General features: G+C 37.3%; 1 protein-coding gene across 3 annotated transcripts in view; it reads left to right on the forward strand.

The window, feature by feature from the left end:
• The window catches only part of LOC145685996 (inactive pancreatic lipase-related protein 1-like), a 76,017-nt gene that overhangs the window by 22,470 nt on the left and 36,153 nt on the right, over positions 1–17,394 (forward strand). Inside the window, exon 1 of one of the 3 annotated variants that reach the window (XM_081758810.1) lies at positions 9,770–9,916. The exons of the other annotated variants lie outside the window; for them this stretch is intronic. Coding sequence (XP_081614936.1) covers positions 9,835–9,916 — 82 coding nt within the window. The 5' untranslated portion in view covers positions 9,770–9,834. Of the gene's footprint in view, positions 1–9,769; positions 9,917–17,394 lie in introns of those variants that run through there. 3 annotated transcript variants of the gene reach the window in all.

Here is a 17,394-nt window from a genome sequence, read left to right on the forward strand (position 1 = left end):
ATGGTTCATACCTCATTCTCTTCAGAATAGAGCTGGCTTTCGAATGGTACCATTTGCATGCTCATACCATATACCAGAAGCGGGAAAAAATGTCAAAGTGAAAATTTCGGAGGGAAAATTTTTTTCTTGAACTTTGGCCCCCCTGGACCCCCCTGTGTGATCGTAACCATCAAAAAAATCTGAGAAATAGTACTTGGTATACTGAATGTGTGTGCCAAATTTCAAGTTTCTATCTTGAATAGTAAGGGTGGGAGAATTTTTATCAAAAATTCCCACAATACCCCAAAGTACCATAAAACACTGATCTCAGGGAAAAAATTCCTGAGACATCCCTAATTACCCTAGGACTATAATCCGCCAATCATTCTCTTCAGAATAGAACTGTCTTTCAGGCGGTACCATTCACATGTCTCCATCATGTATCTAAGGCGGGAAATTCCTGATAAAAGGGATTTTTTGGGGCACATTTTCCCTTTTTTCAACTTTTGCCCCTCTGGACCCCCCTGTTTTTACGCAGAAATCGGAAAAAAACTTCTGGTAAATACTACTCGGTGGACTGAATGTTTGTGCAAAATTTCAATCTTCTACGTGAAAAAATAGGCCCACCAGAAAAAATTTCCCTATCATGTCCCACTTTTACCCTATACAGAAGTATATTTGGATAAAAATTCACAGACGGCCCTAATTACCCTAGAATAATAATTCGACCGTCGTTCTCTTCAGAATGGAACTGCCTTTCAGACGGTATGACTCACGTGGTCCTATCATGTATGTGAGGCGGGAAAATGACGAAAAACGGGATTTTTGGGGTAAAAAATCCCTATTTTTACCCCTTTGCCCCTCTGGTTCCCCCCTGTTTTAGCACTGACATCGGAACAAAAAATCTGGTACATAGTACTCCGTGGACTGAATGTTTGTGCTAATCTTCTATCGTAGAAAAATAAGCCCGTCAAAAAATATTGAACATACGCTTAGAAAATGAGAAAAGAAATTTTTGACTTATGACGTCATCACCTCCTATGTCTGGACGCAGGACGGTCTGAAACCATACGTAATGTCTTCTGCAAGGCCTCTGGACTTGGAAAACAAAAAAAAAACCGGACGAAAAAGCTCAAATAGAAGAGAAATAACGCAATGTACCATGAAAAGTGTATATGGTACAAATTGTACCATAGGATCCCGAAGGGGATAATCGCTCTCAGCTACGCCCGAACAAGACAGGCAATAAGAATAACTGGGTAGGACTACGACTCAAGGTACTAAATATGGGCTAATTGCTGTATAGCTGTAAAATTTTAGGAAATTTAACGGCTCAATTGGAGAATTTGTTTAAGTTTGTGAGGAAGAATAAGTGAAGGTCAGGTAATGGGAATAGTAAAAATTAAGAATGTGGTTGTTTTTGATGTAAGCTTCACTGTATGTGGAGGCGGATAGACTATTTCGCGTAGAAATACACTTGTTACGGTATAGTCGCGCGAAAGGCAGTGTGGAAATGGTGCGTGTATGTCAATGGAATGGCACATCATGTGTGAGTTATATAAAACTATTAAAAAATAACGAGCGACAGTTAAGAAACTGTAGTACACGATTTTCTTCTTGAAATTGCAAAAGTTTACAAGCCTTAGTTTTGAAGGTAAGTGGCTTCTAACTCAATTGCAATGTATTTCTGCTCAGTGTACGAAAGCTGTATTTTATGTTTACAACTGAAGCGTTACTAGTATGAAACCATAACAAGTGATATTGAAATATGTATGATTATCAAAGCCCACATGTTTTCACTACCCTCGCTTTCGCGTATACCCACCGTTGCTGACGCAATGCTCTCTTCGGACACCCCCCCCCCTGTTTGGCCGCTCTTGGCCGTTGTAGGCTCGCTTTCGGCTCGCCAGTGGATTGTCAATGGGGAACGCTGGTGACGTGCCGACTACAAAGATTTCTTTTGACAGGCAATTAGTGGAACAGTAAATCATAAATTAAACCATCTGATAAATTCTTCTGTTTATAGTCGTCGATTTTTGGCCACTCAGTTTGTGTTGGCCACTCAGAACATATGAAGGAAAGCTACAAAAATGAAACTACTACTTGAAAAGTTGAAATACGCAAATCGCAATTAGCTTTTGTGCGGAGATTTAAAGATCATTTCAATTTTACTTGGCCAACAAGCAGGTTATGTGAAATATCCATGCTTTTAGGATCTATGGGACAGCCGTATCAAAAATGAACATTGGAAACGAAGATTATGGCCTACAAGGAAAATCTTCGCAGTCGGCGAACAAAGCATCCAAAACGAGCTGCTTGTTGATCGTAAGAAAGTTTAACTTCCTCCTCTGCACATTAAGTGGGGATTAATCAATCAGTGTGTAGAAGTTCTAGATCAGAATGGGGCTTGCTTCAAATACATATGATTGAAATTCCCTATATTGTCAGATTAAAATATAAAAACTGGTATTTTTGCCGGTCCTGAGGTTGCTAATGAAAGATGGAGAATTCTTATAATTCAGGAATCTGTCAGAGAAAGATGCATGGTATGCCTTTTCTGACGTTAAAAAAATTTCTTGGAAACTTTAGGGCACATAACCACGAGGTTCTAGTCGACACTTTCTGGTGACTTTCCAGAAGATAGGAGTAAATATGAGTGTCAAGCTTTATTTCTTATACATTGAGCTAGATGTTCTTCCGTCAAATCTTGGAGCTCTAAGTAAAGAACAGGGCAAACGCTTCCACCAGGCTATAACTATGAAGCATCGATATCAGGGAAGATGGATTGAAAACATGATAGCCGATTATTGTTTGCGCTTGTAGCGTGACGTTCCCGAGACCAGCTACTCCAAAAAAAAAAAAAATTAAATAAATAAAACAAAAGTTTTTGCCTATGTAGTTATGCATTCTGTTGTGCGTGTAGAAGTTTAGCATCAGTACATGCACCAGTTGACGGTGTGAGCTTATGAAGAAAACTGAACAATTTACCGGAATTATCTTAGCTTTGTGATAGTGAAGAACTCTCTGTTGAGAAATAAATAATGTAACACCAAAGAACAGACAAAATTATCTAGAATAGAAAACTTCCAGCTGTGTATTATGTAATTAAAAGTAGTTTTCTGTTTTCTTTGTTATGTAATTAGACAGTAGTGCTCGATTTCATTTGCGTATGTAAAGCATATATATGGACTACTAGCTGAAATACCCATTCTTCGCATAGATCAGATAAAATATCTATGTAAACAAACTGAACAACGAAAGAAAAAAATATTGGTCATTTCCTACTACTTTTACATATACCGGTAAACGCCCTCTGACACGTAAACCTTACGTTTGGGTGAATCGAGTTACTGACTGAGACACATATGAGAAAGTAGTATTAAATGTGGTCAGTATTTCAGTGAAGTTGTAGGTGCAAAGCTCCAGGGGTTTAGGAGATACAGCTACCAGAACATCACATGGAAGTACAGAATAATCTTCATACAGTTGGAGGTAAAAGCCCTGTAAGACCTCTTGTTACGACAAAAGGTGAATAACAAATATATGGGTACATATTAGGACTAGGGGGAAGTCATATAGTAAGGGTATACCTGACGGCGGCCATCTTGAAATTCGCCATTTTGAATTAAGGTTGTTTTAAAAATAGGAATAGTGTCATGTGATACATGATTTAAGGCGCAAATTTAATCACAAGAACAATTGTGACGTTTAATTTGGTTTATGCGCAATTGGTAAAAAGTTACAGGGAAATTAAATATTGTTGCAGCATATGTATTAGTCCTTTACCCCACCTTGTAAATTTTGTGTTAATGATAATAATTAAATAAAAAGCAGGTGAATAAATATTAGGTCTATGGTAAGAGTTGCCTTGATAGCGGCCATGTTCAAATCCGCCGTTTTGAATCAGACAAAAGTTTTAAACAAAACGCATAACATTGACACCTTATTAATAGCAAATTTTACCATAAATCCAACGGTATAACCATTTTTACTTTATCATTAACCAGCATTTGTTATCGCATAAACAAGTTGGTAATTTAAGGAAAAATGACCAAAGTGGAATTGAATCATAATTGAAATTGGGTCTTTCTTCCAAAAAGTCCTCAATTAGTAATCAATATGTAGTTCAGAAAAGAGTGCATGACTTGCACAAATGCTCTGCTCACAGTGAGCACACCTGACAAAGGCAATAGCGTTACACTTGACACACTTGTCGTTTACAATTCCGTCAAAGCAGTAGTTGTAAGGAGCGATCCAACGTCAGGTTCTTCATTGATCGAGCCTGATTGAAAGCAAATCGAATCATATTTCGGAAATAAGGAGCACTGAACTGGTAAATTGTAAATCACTGAAGTTGTATGAACCTATAACGTTGCCATATATTCACTCACTTTCTGTTACTGCTGTATCAGTAATGAAACCAACAAACGCTTTGTACGGGCGAAAGAAGTGAACATCTAGAGGCTGAATCATGCCAGTATAACCACTAGGTATCAGTCGCTTGATCAGTGTAACTCCTTCGGGCACACACTGTGACGAAAGAATGTCGTCTTTGTTTGCACTCCATGAATCAAGTAATAGCAAGCTTGTCTTTCTATCACGTGGAATGCTTTTCCACATGACTTCCGTATAGAAATTCTTAAGATCCTGTTTTGTCATGTTCGCTGTTTTACCAGCAAATGAGATTATATTAGCCGGATCGGCCGGCTTTGATGCAGGGAAACTGCCTTGTGGTTCAGCCACCAGCACATACATGGGACGTAGAATTTCTCCTGCCACTGACACAATAGGCATTATAATATAGGAATGAGATATTGCACTAACAGATCCAACTGCTGCTCTGATCTGCACTGATCCTTTTATTCTCAACGTCCTGTACGAATGTAATTCTTTCTCAAAGCGGCTTTGATCAGCATTGAAGACATTTGTAGCTGGAATGTCATCAGTAATCATAAGCTCGTGTACTGATTCCACGAAGTCATCCGCTTCTGCCATGAAGTTCGCCTCTTTTGCCTTCCACGTCTTTGTGACGGATGAATAATTGCACGACTGACAATGTGATTATGCCTTTTAAACTTGTCCAGCCACGATGGCGATGCTTTGAATGCAATCGTGTTTCCCGGATCCAGTTCTGCTTTAATTTGGATGGCCCAAAGTCGTATTGTCCGGTCATGAATAATCGCGCACTTCTCCACCATCTCACGGAACTTTTCGAGAACAAGTTCGTTTATCTTCTGCATCGACGGTTTTGCCAAACGACGTTCGAAATCATAAAGAACCTTCACATTCTTTATCAGTCAAAATTTGTTCATCATACATGATGGTATCCGCCCCTTAACTAGCAACTCGCCACTTTCACCAGTGGTCCAGAACATGTATCCTCTCATCTTATAGTCGTCATCTAACGTCTTTGCCTTCTTTGGGGGTGAAGGGACATATTCCGATGCGCTGGAACTCGATACATGCGGTGATTGGCACTGTTGTGACGATGAAGCGACTTCCTCGTCTTCCTGCTGACCAGCATCGTCACCGAAATCCATTTCATCATGATCGTTTTTGTCACACGCAAATCCTAATGTCATGATCTCTTCAATTACGTCCATATCCTGTTGCAGTAGATCCACAATTTGTCTGAACATGATATCCTCCCTCCGAGTAAGTTCTCTTTCATTCGTCCCAAACTTTGCGGCCAGTGCTGATACAACAACTGCAGGATCCATCTGAAATGAGAATGGAAGAAACTAAATAATATTGATTTCAATGTACTTGACTCGTAACTACTCGCGTGCAAAATTCACAGTCAATATGCAATTTTAAATGTAATGAAGCACTTCATAAAGAATGTCCAAACGTTGACAGTCACATTCCTATTAAACTAGTCGCACTTTGAAAATGTGAAAAGTAACGTAAGTGGTCGCATGGGGGTAAAAGTGACCCAAGAGTCAAATTAAACCGTCCTCACACTTTAAGCTCTCGAGCAATATTGAATTTGTTTTGTTTGTTTCAAGGAGTAAGGTTAACAGGAAGTACTGAAAGAAAGAGATCTGAAACTCGTATACAAATATAATTTTAACTGCGTAAAAGCTTTGGGTCAAATAGACCCCTACGCGAGCACTTACGGGTTAAACAGGTGCAGAATATCAACAAGACAAAACCAAAAGACATCAATATAACACCATTCCCTCACACACACAGCCATTAATCTTACCCTTTTACCAAAAAGAAAAAAAATCATAGCAACAAACAAGAGAGACGTTGCCGTGTGTGCGTGGCACAGACAAGATGAGCAATAGTACAGTGAGAACAAGAGCGAGCGAGAAATAGATGTGAACAGGATACAAGACAAACAACGAAATGGCGTGCAAGTACAGTATCAACCAACTAACATTGTAACGCCACCATTGTATTTCTGGTTAACTTCTAGCCCGAAGTCATCTATTGCATTACTCTATTCCCATTTAATTTTGTGCTGGTTAATGATAAAGCAAAAATTGTTATACCGTTGGATTTATGGTAAAATTTGCTATTAATAAGGTGTCATTGTTATGCGTTTTGTTTAAAACTTTTGTCTGATTCAAAATGGCGGACTTGAACATGGCCGCCATCAGGGCAACTCTTACCATAGACCTAATATTTATCCACCTGCTTTTTATTTAATTATTATCATTAACACAAAATTTACAAGGTGGGGTAAAGGACTAATACATATGCTGCAACAGTATATAACTTCCCTGTAACTTTTTAACAATTGCGCATAAATCAAATTAAACGTCACCATTGTTCTTCTGATTAAATTTGCGCCTTAAATCATGTATCACATGACACTATTCCTATTTAAAAAACTTAACTTTAATTCAAAATGGCGGATTTCAAGATGGCCGCCGTCAGGTATACCTTTACTAGATGGCTTCCCCCTAGTCCTAATATGTACCCATATATTCGTTATTCACCTTTTGTCGTAACAAGAGGTCTTAAAAAGCATTTACATCCAGGGGTGCCCATCCCCCCCAAAGCTGATGGCGCACTCCCCCCCAAAACTAATAATCTCTTCCCTCATCAAAACTCAAGTCCTCTAAAAACAATTGCCCAGTGTAGCAGTAGTTTTTATAGTACTAGTAATTGTTATTTTTGTTGTTGTTTTTATTTCCTGTAGTAGTATTATAAAATGCTTGTAGTAGTAGTAGGGGCAGTAGTAATTATAAAAATGGCATTACTTTTATTAGTAGTCTTGGTAGTGTATAATACTACTAAATATGTTCTATAAGGATATTGAAGGGTATAAAAACTTCTACACACTGTGTATGGCACAGGTATTTTTTTTTTTTACAATTAGTAGTATTATTTTTTCTTTACAAAATATTGATATAATTCCCTTGTACATGAAAAGTAAGACGCAAGTTACAAGTTATTGAGTTTGATACAAAAAAAAAATGTTATCCTCGAAATTAGCCTACAAAAAGGAGTGATATCCAACAAAAAACATTCCTGTAAAAGAGCCAAGTACGAGTGACCTTAAAAAGAATTGAAATCACAAAAATAGGCGCCAAGTTCTGGTGGACAACAGTTACAAACACTCACTGGCTCACTTCAAATTTAGATTTGAAACTTGGCTGTTGTCTGTATGGTTACCACTAGCTCACAACTATGTAAAATCAACAGACAACATAGGCAAGTTTCAAATCTAAATTTGAAAGTGATTCTTTGAGGTTTGTAACTGTTGTTCACCAGAACTTGGCGCTCATTTTTGTGATTTCACTTCTTTTTAAGGCCGCTCATACTTTTTTTTTTTTTTTTTTTTTTTACAGGAATGATTTTGTTGGATTAAATTATTACTGGTCGTGGTGGTGACATTAACCTACCCTTGACGTCCTTTATAGAGTAATAATTTTTTTCTTTGCTCACTCGACAAAGCAAATTTGTCTATAATATCGCTGTTGGGAATGCATTCTAAAATGTCTTTTTCGGAAAAAAGGACAAGCATGTCGGAGAGCCATACATCTCCCATGCTGCTTCTTAGTCTATTTTTTACAATCTTTACTTTACTCATAATCCTCTCTGCTGAGCAACTCATTGCTGGTAATGACAGAAGTATCTGGTATAATATTGTTAGATATGGAAAACCAGACATATTCAACAAACCTGTGGGCGGCCCTTCTATCTTAAAACGAACCAACCTTTCCTTTCATACGGCTACTTGCGCGGTACTTCATTCATCGAGTATCGAAGCAGGGGGTACGGGGGTTCACCCCGGAAAATATTTGAAAATTAGCTTCTCAAAATCGTGTTTTAATGCTATTCCGACAGTAAAATTGCTAGTTCGAAAGTAGAGTAAAATCCCCCCCAAAATTTTTCTCAATGGCGCAGCTTGCGCCATACATCCCCCCTGTGGGCGGCCCTGTTTACCTCGAACTGTATGAAGGCTATTCTGTACTTCCATGTGATGTTCTAGTAGCTGTATCTCCTAAACCCCTGGAGCTTCGCACCTACAACTTCACTGAAATACTGACCACATTTAATACTACTTTCTCATATGTGTCTCAGTCAGTAACTCGATTCACCCAAACGTAAGGTTTACTTGTGAGACCGTCTGGTTCGAATTTTGAAAGAAAATAACGGTTCGTCTTGGTCTGGAGCTTGGACCAAGGTACGCGTGACCAAAATTTGGTAACTCTCGATCTACTCGTCTGGCCCCAAGGCCTCACACAGACACACACACGAAAACAACTCTTTATTTTATTTTTAATAGATATATGAAATTTCGTAAGTATGATTATATTGCGAGAAATTCTGACGTGATACGCAAAAAACAACTACATAGCTAAAATCAGCGACCTCAATATTTTAAATATTTAAGTCAGTAGAAAAAAAAAGTTTCATACGTAGACCAGTGCAATCGTTGAAACCACAAATGGCTAATTTGAAACTCTTTCGGTTGGAGTAGAGGATTAATGAGAAGATGGAAGATCCTATTCTTGGATCTCTTTCCGTTTTTGCTCTGTGAAAATCAATATTGAAACCGGAAGTAATATTAAATTTGAATCACTTCTACTTTTGGTAGAGTGTTCGGGATAGTCGTGGTACGTTACCTTGAAACGGTGAATCGTTTTCAAAAAAACACTTCTCGCTATCTATTACCGTTTTCGTACTACGGTGATAAACGTTGAAACAGGAAATTACTAACTTGAACCACTTTCGGTTTGAATAAAGAGTTAACGGAAGACATGGAATCTATCCTTGGTACACTGAATCAATTACAAAAAACCGTATCTCGATATCTTTTACCATTTTTCCTCTGACGCCTGTCGATAGACGGACGGATGGACTTTCTATATATAAGACTTCTGAGACTTATTCATAGCATAGTTTGGAAATCTTAAAGACAAGTTAGAGGAAACTTGTCGCCCCGGGTAATAATCAATGTTTTCCAATGCGTACTAACTACAAAAGTGCATTTAAGTAGTTCTTATCTTCATGAAGACAACTAATGCAATTCTTATTCTTGAAAATTCTATGTTCTGTTATGAAATAATGAATTCAGAACAAGTCTAGATTAAAGAAGAAAAATAAACCGTCAAGATAACTTGCGAAATAATATTTAGTAACAACAACAAAAAATAATAATTTATTTCACAAAAAAATAGGAAATGAAAGTGAGACGATAAGGGTTGGTGCTTGTATAGCGAACTTCCTTCTATATGGCATGTTAATGAATGAAACAGGTTTGTTTGTTTGTTTGTTTAGTTGTAGAGGTATGAATGTGTAAGTGGATTTTACTGATAAAGCTGCAAAAGTCAGGTCGTATTGATAGCCGAGCTTAAGGAAAAGGTAAACAGTGTTGAAGGAAGTGTTAAGTATATGAATACGCTCATGACGGTGTGGTGGACAAAAGTAATTCAAGTTCTCTGGTTTTACTTGTTTTGTGCAGTTATTTCGGCAGGTAAGTTTTTTTTTAAATCTTAGCACGTGTTCAATAAGATATCGTTTGAAGTGCTGAAACAATGAAATCTTTCTTTTTTTTTTTAAAAAAAAATAATTATTATTATTTACGTTTACTTTTTAAAAATATTAATTATTTACAATTTTTGTTTCTTATTCAGATTGAATTCTGTTATACTGTATAACGATCTGTATATTCCAAAAGTTACAGTAGAAACAGTTACGGTACCAACAGGCCCGTATCCACGGGGGCAAGGGGGGCCGGCCCCCCTAAACTTTTGCTGGCTCCCATAAAATTTCACGGTAGGCTTGCAAATGAACTATAATATGGTGATGAAGTATAATAAGATTGGGTCGGGACCCCCTAACTTCTACCGGGCCCCCCTAAATTTTTGGGCTGGCTACGGGCCTGGGTACCAACAAGATTTAAATTGCTGTTAAACAGTTAAAAGTAGTTTAATTTCATTTAGTATAATGATTACTCCCTGGAGTCATGAACAACAATGGGTTTCTAGTAAGAATTGAATCCTGTAACGGGTACTGGAAGCAGGAGCTGAGACCCTTCATTGGGAGAAGGTGAAGCTCCCCCAATGTGAAGTAAACATCTCCGAAACATAATATTAGTGAGCTCTTTCTTTGGGAGGCGTGATACGCTGTATAATTTGATTTTTAAATTGTCATCTGTTGTCAAACAGAAAAGTGTATCGTCTTCTGAATTTTGAAATGATGCTAATCAGTGGCATACATAACAGTGGCGCCCGAAGAAAATTTTCTAGGGGTTGTGATATTACTTCTGGTATTTCTGGTATTCAATATACGTGGTTTGCTATATTACGTACCTGTATACATTTTCGTGAGTCAGGGGCCAAGGGACCCACCCTGCCCCCCTTCGGGCGCCAATGATACATAGAATTTAATCAAGGCCCCGTCCTACCATCTTTCAGGACATTTTTGTACAAAAACATGTTTATTTATCTGTAATATCTTGTTAAAGGGGAGATAATTCAATCCGAAAATCCCTCTTTGCATGAACTACTGATGCTAATGATAAATTTTAATTCAAGAAAGTATGTAATTCAGGGGTAAAAGTTAGGAAAAACGCGGGGGTACGTCGTTATCCCTGTTCCAAAAAAAATATCTATGGTGTCCCCCAATTCATAAAAAATTACAATGTGCAAAGATAGACAAGAGGGACGGTGTGACGTCATGCGTCCCACTACCTTTTCAGATCCACTTTTACCCCTGATGTAATTGAAGGTTTATACTTAAAATCGGACATTTCAAGAAACTTTTTTTTTCGGGAAATGCAAAAAAACTAACCCTGGTATTTACCGGTATATCATTTTTACAAGAACATAAGCATTTCAATAGAACTATAATTTCAATAGAACAGAAACTATTTAGATGTGGCTAATACATACATATTTGTGTATATATAGACGCAAAAAGAATATCCTTGTAACAGAATGTGAATGATTTGCCAGTTTTTCATATCAACGCTTCAGTTGTATCTAGTTTGACCACATTCAACATTTTGACCACGCAATTTTTAGAACTATTTATTTCTGAGTTTTACGTTCTATGGTTTTGCCTTTTAGCTTAAAGGAGACGATGCGAAATAAATGATGATGAAATGACTGATGAAAGGGAAATACTTAACACTCAATGGAAGAGCGCTCATCTCTAGTGAGTGTGGTTCCTTGTGCGAATCCACCTTCTGCGAAACGAACATTGTGGTGGGAAAACACTGTGTGCATGTGTTTTCTCGGAGTTCTTCCATTTCCTCCCACTTCCTTCATTCTATCATTATCACGTTTCCCTTTGTCTCGGTGCATAACTTGGAACGTTGAACTAAAGACCAATGAATAACACTCATACTCTGAGTGAAATTCTAACTTACGACTTGCAATTTCTAGTCTAATGCTTTAGGCAGGAGTGTACCTAAGTGGGGGGTAGGGGAAGGACGGGCAAAGTGGAATTCATAATTTCCAGAAACATAACACGGTACATCAAGACACAGGTACAGACACACTGAAGAGAAGCGAGTGGCATGATACTATGACGTAATTGGAAACTCCACGTTTCGGAAAGAAATCGAAAAGAAAATTCGTAAGATTTCGATTTAAGCGACATCATGTGAGAGAAAGTGAAGGCAAATTTGTTTTCTCCCGGGCAGCCGTAGGTGAGTGAAAGAGCAAAAATACTCGAGAAAATGAAGAGTGGTGCAGAGACTGATGAGGTATGTTTTGCTAATTTATCTTCTGATTTTTGTGCTTTTTTTTAAAGAGGTGTGCAATTTAACAATATAGCTCCTGCTATCAATATGAGTAGGATGTGGTAGAGTCAATATGAGTCTAGTTACGTGTATGCCACAAAAGGGTAGGATTTCCTACGAGGTACGTCGTAACATTTTTCTTCAGATAAATCTTAATAGCAAGCCTTACTGTAGTTACCCAATGTGCGTAAATAACCGTTATTCTACATGAAATATTGTGTGTATCGAAGTGGGCGCATGTATTCGCGACTTAGCTTGATTTCGGTCTTTTTCTTCCTTCTCTTAAAAAAAAAAAATCCTGCGGTTTCTGTGGTTTAACTTCGGATGAAGTTTTATAGAAACATTTACTCTCAACAGTGAAATACCAACAGCGACCGATTGTAGATCTTTAAGAAAAAGAAAAAAAAATGTTGCTGATGAACAAGAACAAAGAAAAAGACTTGTTCTATTATATTCGATCATCATTTTTTCTAAACTTTGCTGCAGGCTCACAAATGGAAAAAGAGAATTTGAAGAGGTGATGTAAACAAAGACATCTGAATCCATGCGGATTGAATCACGAAATGGTCTTGCAGTAAAGAATATACCTAGGTAAGAATGGGAAGATAGTTTATGGTACTACTCTATTGATACCCTTACCAACAATAGTCATAAAGGCAATTAAAAATATTACAGCTTGCTGTATTTTTAGAGAAATTCTTTTCTTTCTTCGTTTTGGCTTGCTGACTTCCTGCAATACGCAATAGTAAAATACGATCTGGAAAAGTTCCTAAGAAATAACAATTACGTTGGTATCCAACATACAGAGGCGAATTTAACATTAACAGCATAGGAGAAATGTTTCAATGCAGCCAAGTCCTAAGATAAATAGGTGGGCTCGTGTCTTATGGAAACAAGGTCAACTTAGGAAAATGGTCAACTTACAATACTTCCTTGTGCAGAAAATATTAATTTTAATATGGATAGCTCTCTTTTCTTTTGTAGTCGAGGCACATACTGTAAATGATAAAAATTTCTAGAGTTGCACACAATAAATAATAATAATAAAAAAAAACTACATGTAATTGGAAGGCACGTGATTCGAAATCATGTTAGCTTAGATTAGGATACGGAGCAATGTCACAGCTCACCTTGATCGTTCATTGAACAAGTATTTTAAAATGCTAATCTCAATTATGTAATGATATTAACTAATGCTAGTAGCTTACCAATAGTTCACTGTACTTTTTTTTCCAAGTTATTAATTGTAACATTTCGTAAGTAACCCATCTATGTGTTTACTACATACCTCTTATCTCACTGAACGACTTTTAGCTTACTACTGGTGTAATTCATTACTATAGTTGTGTAAAAAGCTGAATGATAATTTTTCTTCATATACTCTGTAAACAAGAATGTGTCGAACTGAAGCAATGGTTACTTCTCTCTCCAACCAGTGACGACGCCTACCCCTCCGACTACACTCAGTCATGTTTATAGTAATGTAGCACAAAAAATAGTGTAAACTATGTCTACTACTCCGATTGTTCCCCCAAGATATTAAAGCTAGCGTCTTCACACTAATAATATTACCTACGAGACTGAATTTGAAGCTTTCTTTTCTCGAAAGCTGTCGTGAAAGATCTGCTTCGTCTCCAAAAGCCTGTCTTTCTATTGGAAAAGCTCTATTGAATTCTTGCTTAAATCACCACTTCCAAAGACTCCCATCAACCATTCCATGCGCTTTACTCCTCCGTTCCATGGCTCTGAATCCATACGTCTTAAAACCACAAATTCGTTTATCATAAATAGATCATAGCAAAGTTGGTATCCAAAAAGAGCAGTCCATATCAGAGGCTTATCTTTCTACTATGCTCGATTCCAGGTTTTAAATGCCTGGTGATCAGCCCGACACAACCCCTAACCTGGAGGACCAGGCTGACTTCAGTTCCGAAGAACTGGGCGATGGAGGCACCACGCCGAGTTATCATTGGAGTCATAGCCCATTTGAATAAATAAATATAAACGAAACAAAAGTAGAAAGTTATAAACGCTTTGAAGCACAAGACACACTCTAATGGCTAAGATTAAGCAGAGCGTATACGGCGTGTACCGCCGTGCACCCTCGACTACAGCCCTGTCTACAAGTGAGTTCTTACTCATAATTCGTATACATATTAAGAACGAATAGCGAATGAGATTGTTCTCACTGTGACATACAGTTCTGTCTTATGTGAAAGTGGCTTTGATGACGTTTCATACAGAAATGACGTAATGAATGCGATGTTTATTTCCTTCCTTTTTCTAAATCAGGAATTCTCAAGTGTGCAGCACATGAAAGAATGTCAGTAAAATTAAAATCAGTAGCATTATTTAGTCGGCACAAAGGCACAACTTTTTCTTCTGTTGGATTAGATCAGTGGTTCTCGAACTTTCTGATAGCGCAGAACCTCTGTTCATTTGGGAAGTGATCTGGGACCACCATTGTAATGCTATCTGACATTTCACATCGTATTAAAAATATACTACTTAGAATTACCACTAACAAGAAAAAGATCAATAAATGTAATGCAGTAAGTAATTTATTATAAAGATACATGGTTGTTCCCTAGGAAACGAAATTTCAATTGAAAATACAGTAACTTTCCAGACTGAAAAATCAGTTGTTTTTTAAAAAAGAATTTTTTTTTGGAGAAAGAATGTTCTCAAATGTGGGGTCACTAATGGAAAGAATGAAAATCTTTGTGTTTTTCCATAACTGCATTGAAATCTGGAATAATAATAATCTGGAAAATCTGGAATAATTTTGACCAATCTTAGGCCCGATTCCACATTAAGACGATTTCGTTTTAAAGTTTTAATACTCAGGCCTCCCACCTATCCTATTTTCCTATATTTTAGAAATTTGTGTATATTTGTCCTATATTTCAATCTTGTCCTTCATTTCCTATATTTTTCAGTCATTATTAAATATACAAGCCAAAGGCAGTATCTACCACTGATGATTTAAATTGCTACATATTTACAATATGCTAAATGTGTCTTAGCAATTTTTTCTGAGGACAAGTCACTAATTCTCACTATTATTTTTTAAAATTTGCTTTTCCTATCCTCCCATGTCTACTCTTTTTTTTGTTTGTTTCCTATGTGCTTGTTCTTCCCCAGCGAAGCTTAACTGAGGAACCTTGCCATGCTCCAGTCTCTTATAACGCAAGCTGTATCAGCGTTTTCTTTCAGCAGTGTTTGCAGCAGTATTGGCTGGCCATTGAGGTGTGTTGGTATTCATCAACTTTCCCAGCGCCTTCCAATATTGCTGTACATAATATGCAGGGTTCCTACGCGTCCTGGAAAACCTGGAAATAAAAGTGTGTTGTAAAACCGCCCGGGAAAAGTCATGGAAAGCAGAAAAATGGTGAAAATCCTGGAAATTATTTATGAACCGAAATTTATGTTGTATAACTGTTGTTAGAAGTGTATATATAATTTGCAGAGCTATGATGAATGACATTCTTTTACATTATTTATTTGAGAGGGAAATACGTTGATCATTTTTCTTTAATCAGTAAATCAAGTCGTTTATTTCAATCAGATTCTTTTTTCCAAAATAATACAACAGGTCTATTATTTTTTAAAATCAAAAGGTTATATATACTCTTATTCTGTATTAATCTGATTTTTTTTTTCCAGTTGTCTAGTGGGGTGAAGGGTGGCTTTTTCTTACAATACAGTTTTTATTTTATTTTTATTTATTTATTTGTGCTTCAGAGCGTAATATTCTATTGTATAAGCCAAACTGTCCTATATTTTTTCAATGTCCTGCTGGAAGGCCTGAATACTGCAAAGAGCAGAAAAGGTCTGCTCACATAAGTAAGTGGTAAGAAAAGGCATCAAATGTTACAATGCCTTTTTAGACAATTCTTCATACTCACAGCACACACGCAAACCAATTTGAGTCATGAGTTACTTGAAGTGGCGGATCTAGGAACATATTTTGGGACGGATTTCTCATTTTTTTAGAAATCCCAGAATTGGGAGGGGGGAGGCTTGATGTTTATAAGCATAGGAATGGCTAACATTTACTTCTCTTTTATTAAACAAATCTGAATTTGGTGGTAGTGGTGGGAGCTTTCCGCCAATTAAAGATGAAGTCCATGAAATTGCAAGGCGTTGTGCAGTTAATATACAACTGCTTTTGGAAAAGTACCCTTAAAAAGAAGGAATTTTTCTTACTTGAAGCAGTCCCATTTAACGGCTGACCAGCTTGAACATTTAAATTTACAAACGTAAATTCACAAAATTTTTCTAATTGCTTTATTTTTAGTAACTGAAAAAAATACTTCTTGCATAACAGCTCTGAGTTCTATTTTATTACAACACATTTCAATTTTCAGGCGTCGCGGACCTCCTGGCTAGGTACCACGGACTTCACTTTGATAACTATTGATTTAGGCTAAGAGAGACGATGATGAAAACAAATAAATGATTATGAAAGAATTAGTGGAATGAGAAAGCGGAAGGAAACGGGAATACCCCGAGAAAATCCACGGACACAATGTTGTCCACCACAGCCTCACTAGGCCGGGGATCGAACCAGGGACCTCACGCACCAGAGGTAAACACTCTATCACTTTTTTAAAGTTAACTGATTCACCGAGCAAGTCTCAGTAACTTAATTTCCTTATTTTACTATATTTTTACTTCATTGTACAGTCTATAGTTTTCCCAGTAACTTCCTTAACGACAGGGACACAAACACAGAAACATCAAGGACAGTTAAAATTTCAAAGACTTTCTCACCGCTGATCGAACCCGGGACCCCGTACACCAAAGGCGCACGTGCTAGCCACTAGATCAGCGGGAAGGGCACCACTGAGGCACCGTGCCCCTGTCTCATGCAATTGTATTAGGGGTTTCCGCGGATTTTGAAAAAAATGGCAATCTCGGTTTCCTGGAAACAACTAGAAGAGGTTAAAGAACAGGAATCAAAGTTTTAAAACAAGCAGAAAAAATTCGATTAACTCCCAAATTATAAGAAATGGAAAAAATGATCAAGCGCAATCTTGTTCCTCATAAAAGGTTACGTGTAATCACACATAGCGAGTATTAGAGCCGCACATGTTGAAATCGGAAGTAGACGGGGCACTGGTGACTCTAAAATGGAGTCCACTATGAATTACTAAAGAACAAGAAGTGATTTCTCCCTACATCACCATATTTATTTATTA

This window comes from Thermobia domestica, chromosome 5, assembly GCF_964235325.1.
Source record: "Thermobia domestica chromosome 5, izTheDome1.hap1.1, whole genome shotgun sequence".
NCBI classification, from domain to species: domain Eukaryota; kingdom Metazoa; phylum Arthropoda; class Insecta; order Zygentoma; family Lepismatidae; genus Thermobia; species Thermobia domestica.